Below are 7,519 nucleotides of genomic sequence, written 5' to 3'. Positions count from 1 at the left end.
GTCATTTCAAGATTTACATTCACATTTAGGTCATTTAGCCGACGCTTTTGTCCAAAGCGACTTACAATAAGTACATTTGTCAAAAGAGGGAAACAAAGAAACCACAACATATCATTGCCGATAAAGTAAGAGCTGAAAAATAGAAACAAGTGTTCGATCCTCGTCTGAGTAAAGTAGTAGCTGTTCAGCAAACATAAGCAAACATACTTAAGAACAACAGTGCTATGATCAAAGTGCTATAGGTAAGGTTTTTTGGGGGGGGGAGGGGGGGGTGTTAGTGGGTCATGCTATGCAGAGTCGAGGTGAAGTCTGAACAGGTGAGTCTTGAGCCTTTTTAGGAAGATGGCAAATGATTCTGCTGTCCTGACATTGGTCGGGAGTTCGTTCCACCACTGAGGGGCCAGAACAGAGAAGAGTCTGGACTTTGCTGAGCGACATTTGTTTGATTTCAGCGATTTCACACTTGCTTCGGGGTGTGTGGTTTGACCAGTGTTTGAAGGTAGATGGGTGCCGTTTCAATTGATTCAAGACGATGGCCATCATCTTGAATTAGATGCGTGCTGCGACAGGGAGCCAGTGGAGGTCACGGAGGAGGGGGGTCACATGGGAGAATTTGGGTAGATTGAAGATGAGGCGTGCTCCAGCGTTCTGGATACGCTGCAGTGGTTTAGTTGCAGAGGCCGGGAGTCCAGCCAGGAGAGTGTTGCAGTAGTCAAGGCGGGAGATGACCAGTGCTTGGACCAGGAGTTGCGTTGCGTTTTTGTGAGGAAAGACCGAATCCTGCGGATGTTTGTAGAGGGCAAATCTGCAGGATCGAGCCACAGCAGTGATGTTGGGGGTGCAGGATAGTTGGTCATCGAGGATTACACCCAGGAGTAAGGCCGGCTGCGGGTGCTCTGTCATGGGTAAAGCCCACAGCCCGGCCTCCCTCCCCCCTTCTGGTGGTATTCAGATTGCCAGGGGCGCAGCCACTTCGTCCAAAAATTGAAGAAAATTGAAAAAGTGCACACCGGATCATCAGGGGCACGAAACATCTCTTGCATTACCGCGTAAACTTTGTGAGTAATGTTAATCAAGTAATATTTGAAGTGGTCAAAGATAGTGCTTGTTTACTGCTGGTTTCAAAAGCTTAATTATGAAAATGAGTGACAGTCTGACAGAAGAGAATATTGAATAAATAAACGATATCTGAATTTGCAAATTGATATTTTATATTTTGTCTATTTCCTCTGAACTACTTTTTACTGTCATTATTCTAAATACTCTTACTTGAGTTTTTCGTTATTGACCCACCTCTAACTATAATATATGTGTGTATGTATATTTATGTTATATGTTATGGTGTGGGCTGCACGGTGGTGTAGTGGGTAGCACTGTCGGGTTCGGGTTCCTTCTGTGTGGAGTTTGCATGTTCTCCCTGTGTAAGCGTGGGTTCTTTCCGGGTTCTCCCACAGTCCAAAACATGCAGTAAATGTCCCGTAGGTGTGAACTGTGGACAATACAGGATAAGCGGTAGACTTAGATGGATGGGTGGATTTTATGGTGTACCAAAAATAAATAAACAGGTGTCATGACACATTTGGTTCTCATTATTTGTGCAGCTTGTAAAGAGATAGATATAATGGTTGGATTGTTTATGAGTATAAGGAAAAGGCCTTGAACATTATACAGGTTTTCATTCAAACAATTAAAGAACAGGTTATGCATACCATAAATAGTAAAGAAATAAACATTGCTATTGCACAAAACACTATGCACACTACTCGACCCAGCTTGGAGACATCTGAGACCTATGTTAACTTGTTACAAAGGAGTTTAATATGTCCCCTTTAAAATGGGTTCAAATATGTCTTGTGAAGTTTTTTTTCTTTTTGATGCAGAAATCTGTTTTTAATGAGAACAAAATGGAATAATGATGGACTATACATATTTATTTTTCAGGTAAAAAAAAGTTTAAATTGAATTATATTTCCTCTTATCTCCTCTTCACCAGGCCCTGCCTCCGGCCTCTGTGATTGGCTGCCTGGACAGGAAGGCAGTAGATGTGCATGGGGAACTTCCTAAAGTAGCTGCTGACCCAGGGTCTGTGGAGCACACAAAAGGAAATACCTTGACGTGGAGGGATCATATACTCTTCAATGAGGTGAAGTGCACCAAACACCAAGCAAGTGTACCATGTGGCATGATTCCATACAAACTCAATGCAAAGACACAACATATATGAATTCACGCCACAAATGAGGCAAATACATGGAATGTGCGTCGTTGCCATATTCGTGCCTGACACAACGTGATGCGAATCCTATCAGCATTGAGACTCTCCTCCTGTTGCCCTGACGATGCTGAACCAAAAATGGAGGAAACTAATATTTCATCCATCGGTGGTCAACCGGAGCTCTAGATAGTAGCTCAAATTAGTCCAAGGACCAGACCAGTCTATGTGTATAAATGTTTTTTAAATGGGACAAATAACAAGGTCTCTGTCGTATTTATGTCTAGATAAGCCTATTTGTAGGGCTGCACGGTGGTGTAGTGGGTAGCACTGTCGCCTCACAGCGAGAGGGTCCCGGGTTCCTTCTGTGTGGATTGTTCTCCCCGTGTAAGCGTGGGTTCTCTCCGGGTTCTCCGGCTTCCTCCCACAGTCCAAAGACATGCAGGATGGGGATAGGTTCTTTGATTAGGCTACTCTAAATTGCCCGTATGAATGTGAGTGTGAATGGTTGTCTGTCTCTACCTGTTAGCCCTGTGATAACTACCCCCCCCCCCCCCCCCACCCCCTTTAAATTTTGAACTGAATGTAGCTAAAGTCTAATAACATGAACAAACTACTGTTACTATTGCCGAAAATATTATACCACATGGTACTCTGAAGGAATATGTTTTGTGTGAGGGATATTATTCCGGTTAAACTCAGCCTCGTCAGCAGAGGGCGCTCTAAGCTTTACACTTGACTGCAGATCAGTAGCTGGCCAGTAGAGCTGAAGTAGAAGTCAGTTTGTGACAAGCGAGTTATGTGTGTACGCTACAGAGAGATATCCTTGTCCGACCTGTGTTTTCATATTTCCAACAGGTAAGCTTACTATAAATGTCCCCCGGGTCATAGATAACAGTAGTGTGTTTTATTAGGGCATCAGTTTGCAACTGTGACATTGGATTTGATCGTGCTACCTTTGTGTGTGTGCGCTGCTTCACCTGTGGCTAAGATGGCGGACAACGTTGTAATGACACCTTCTGTGTAGTGAAACACGTTCATAGCTATGTGTGATTAGGACATAGAAGAGAGAGCAAGCGGTGTGAAATGGGATAAACAGAGTAAATGTTTTAGGAAACTGCATTAACCTTTTGTATCAGGCTAAGCTAATGCTAATCCCTGTTAAATGCTAACGCCATAGCCGAGCGTATTTCCTCATACTCATGGAGGTGGAAGGAGGGCGCTCAGTCGGGAGTAATGTGTCATTATTGAACTGTTATTGTCATGTATTTATGTCATCTGAGTTAATGTATTATTTACCATTCATTAAAACAACAGTATTTTCATAGCTAGCGTAACTTGCTAATACTTGCCTGTAGTCCCTGTAAGAGTAAGGAAACATGTATTTGTAACAGTGTGTATGATACCAAGAGTAGCATACGTGGGTCATGTGTGTTATCTGGCCTATTGTTGTTAATAATAACTATGTAAGAGGTTTTAAACGATAGAGTAGAGCTGAAGTGACGAGCGAGTTATGTGTGTATGCCACAGAGAGAGCTCCTTGTCTGACCCGTGTTTTCATATTTCCAACAGGAAATAAATGTTATTCCAAGAGTGAGCTGCGCCTCGTTCTTATAAGTGTAACGCAGCTACAATGTTAGCATAGCCTAGCACCCACCAATCCAGACTCCATTCAGAAAACAAGCATTTTAAAATGTGTTTGCTTGTTTGCAGACAGGCCTAACGAAGCATGACTTTTTACGAATCACCATCATTATGGAGTTATTTCAGTATCCATTTATCTGTTTAAAAGGATGACGTGTTTCTTGCTAGATACAGTGAATTCAGGACTGCTAGACGACACCAGATTATTCAACCTGACTCCGTGTTATTAACTCTCGGCCTGTGTTGCAGTTCTGCTCCACCATCCAGCTGTCATCAGGTTGGCTACCTCAGCATCTGCACTGTATTCAACTGCCTGCCCCTGCACATCCCACACATACCCGTCACTGCCCCATCACCAGCCCGCTTCCTCTTCCCCTTTCATTGGCATTGCTTCTGGGTCCGATCAAAAACAAAACGTAACACTGGATGATGTTGTGAAACCAGACTGGGTGGTGTTTGGTTTCCTGGGGCATCTAGGACTTTTACAACATGTACAAAGCAGCACTAGTGGTTATTCATTTGAAACCTTGTTGGTGTCTACATTGGAGGAAAGGCCCCCTCCCCTTCGGTGCATTAAGGGACGAATAAAGGCAAATGATCTTAAGATCAGGGAACACAACACGAGAATGACCCTTGCGTTTGGTGTGAACATGGCACTAGTCTACGAGTCGGGTGTGTTTGTACTTGGCGACTCGCTGGCTGAGGCTCAGGTAACACAGGTTCGTTCTCAGCAGGTTGTTCTCCTGTTGACGGAGGAATTGAGCTTCTCGCTGACGCTCAACGTCCAGACGTACAGACTCCCGCAGCTCCGCCTCAATACGACCCAACTGAAATTATAGTAAATATTCAAATATATATATATAAAATACCTTTAAAAGTTGATTTTAAATTTTTTTTTACTCAGGACATGGTGTGATTGTATTTTTTTAAAAGCTACCTCCTCCAGCAGGCTCCTATTGTCCTCCAGCTCCCTCTGCTGCTCGTACAGAGCCAGCGACGCCGGATCAGACAGACACCTCGCTTCCTGTCTCTCTGCCTGCTCCACATCTGGTTTACCTGCCGCACCCGTCTGCTGCCGGACCATCGGAGGGAGGAAACAGGAACTGAGAAAGAGAGAATGATCGGATTAAGTTTCACTTCATCAAGATGCATCTTTGTGCTGAGAGCTCATGACACACACACACACTTCCATGTAAACCAGTTTCCATTCAGATTTGTTTACACTCAGGTCTGATCTCAGTAATGTATCCCTCTCCCAAGGTCGTGCTTCAGTGGAGAGTATCATGCACGCGCGCGCGCACACACACACACAGACACACACACACACACACACACACACTTTTATCAGATTGTTGAGTTTCCAGTTCCTCTGCAGTTAGCAGCAAATGTTTCCATCCATGTTTTTATTTGGTAAATTTTTTATTAATTCATTCAAAACTCAAACATCGCATGTATAAAGACTTAACCGCACTGTCAAATTTTACCAGGATTTAACAATATTTAACTGTAATATTTCACAATAAATTATTGTATTAGCACTTTACAGGCTTTAACTGTAATAATCACAATATGATACTGTAATTTAGAATTTACTTTGAAATCGATGCAGACACAGTCAATTACTGTGAAAAAACTGATACCAGGATTACGCAACATTTTACTGTATTATTTCACAGTAAAATACTATATTCAAAGCATCCTCTGTAATAACACAACAAATTACTGTAAAACTTTAACGCTTTAACCGTGCTGCATTGTGGGATCAAGAAGAGGCAAACTGGTGGATCGATGCCGTTCTCTTCCATGGTGGATACTGTTTGTACCCGACACACATACCATAGAAGAACTCAAAGGTAAGGTTAACATCATTAGCCTAAAATATTAGACAGCTTGTCACAACTGTCTATTAGTTGTGTGAGTTAGTAACTGAACGATCTTTTGGATCAAGGTAACTCACTTTATGCTCCACTTTTTTGGCTGTAACCTTATATCTTTGGAAAGGTTAAATCATGTGTATTCGTTTAATGGTCTCCGCATGTCGTTGGGAGGCATAGTGTGTGAGTTATTCGACCGAGAATACGCGGTGTTTTTGCCGCGAATTAGCATGAAAGTCAAAGTTAAAGTAAGCTAACGTTAGCCTCCAGCTGCAGCAACTAACCCATTTCAAAGCTGTTTTTCTCCGCGAAGCTTTGCCCCACAGAGAATAAACTTATATCCATGGTTGTCTTTGCTTATTGTTTACAGGTGCTTCTTGGGCATTAACCCAGAGATGGGGTCCACGTCGAAGAAGAAGCATGGAGCCATCAATCCAAATGTGAGCACTCTACAAAGAAAGCTTGTTGACTTCGAGTGGTCAGTTTAAATGTGAAATTGTTGCGTAGTTTATGTCAGAATGTTCATATTGTATATGTTCACAAGTTGTTGATTGTTTATACTGTATTTTTATACTGTATATGTTGAGAAGTTTTTGTAAATTGACGTTTGTAAATTCGATAGCGATTTAATATTGATTGATTCATGTCAAACAAGACTGTCAAGGCTGACTGTGGGGATTAAAATGTTTGGTGGTTTATTGAATATTGATAGTTAAAAAAGATTGGTTGATTTATAGACAGGGAATGAATATATTGGCAAAATGTAAATTCATGTTTATGTTGTAAAATAGTTTTTATAATTATTAAAAAGTTAAAATGAGTATTGTCTTTGTTTCTGTCACGCTGGTGAGGTAATGTCTCGTCTTGGGTTTTTGTCTTGTCATTTCCTGTTTTATTTTGAAAATAACTCCCCTCTCGTTTCAGGTCACTTGCCCTTCCTCCATGTGTTCCCTGGTCTGATGTCATCCCTGATCCCTGATTGTTGTCACCTGTTGCCCATTATCCCTCTGTGTATTTAAGTCTGCGTCTTCCCTTGTCTTGTGCCAGTTCGTCCTACATCTCTTGTCACGTCATGGTCACAGCCACCCGAGAAATCTCAGTTAAGTTGTTTTTTTTGCAGTTTATGTTCATAGTCATGTTTTCCTCCCTCTGGAGCGATCTTTTGTTTGTAGTTTGAGTTTTTTAGTGTTAGTCTGTTTTTCCTGGATCTGTTTTGTACGTTTGCCACCTTTTGAGTTTTTTGGAAATAAACACCATTCACACTGCCTCTGCGCCTGAGTCCTCCCTCCTTGCTCGAATCCTGACAGGATGAACTGGCACAAGACAAGGGAAGACGCAGACTTAAATACACAGAGGGATAATGGGCAACAGGTGACAACAATCAGGGATCAGGGATGACATCAGACCAGGGAACACATGGAGGAAGGGCAAGTGACCTGAAACGAGAGGGGAGTTATTTTCAAAATAAAACAGGAAATGACAAGACAAAAACCCAAGACGAGACATTACCTCACCAGCGTGACAGTTTCCTTTGTTCTTGTTTTTATTTTTAATTTTGCAAATCCAAAGCATTGGCAAGTCAAATTTGCAATATTTTACTGTATTATTTAAATTGTAAATTAAGAGTAAATTACTGGCTACTGAGTTGCATTACTTTTACAGTAAAAAATTAAAAATACAGACAATTACTGTAATTTACATACAGCTACATACTGCTATATCACAGTAATTCCATAGGCATGGCAACTGTGAAGTTACAGTATATATCTGTAGTTGCATTGTATTTTAC

At 41.8% G+C, this 7,519-nt stretch overlaps 1 protein-coding gene across 1 annotated transcript in view; it reads right to left on the bottom strand.

Annotated features, from left to right (window-relative positions):
* Positions 1–1,943: 1,943 nt before the first annotated feature.
* The window catches only part of LOC311032062 (uncharacterized protein), an 8,147-nt gene continuing 2,571 nt past the window's right edge, over positions 1,944–7,519 (bottom strand). The window contains exons 3-5 of the mRNA XM_084038670.1: positions 4,794–4,959; positions 4,541–4,683; positions 1,944–2,084 (exon numbers count right to left, since the gene is read on the bottom strand). Of these exons, the coding sequence (XP_083894796.1) occupies positions 1,976–2,084; positions 4,541–4,683; positions 4,794–4,959 (418 nt within the window). The 3' untranslated portion in view covers positions 1,944–1,975. The remainder of the gene's footprint in view (positions 2,085–4,540; positions 4,684–4,793; positions 4,960–7,519) is intronic.

This window comes from Eutrigla gurnardus (assembly GCF_963514095.1).
Source record: "Eutrigla gurnardus genome assembly, chromosome: 21".
NCBI lineage: Eukaryota > Metazoa > Chordata > Actinopteri > Perciformes > Triglidae > Eutrigla > Eutrigla gurnardus.
The sequence above is the reverse complement of the archived record's forward strand: the minus strand, read 5'-3'. Positions and strand labels throughout refer to the sequence as shown.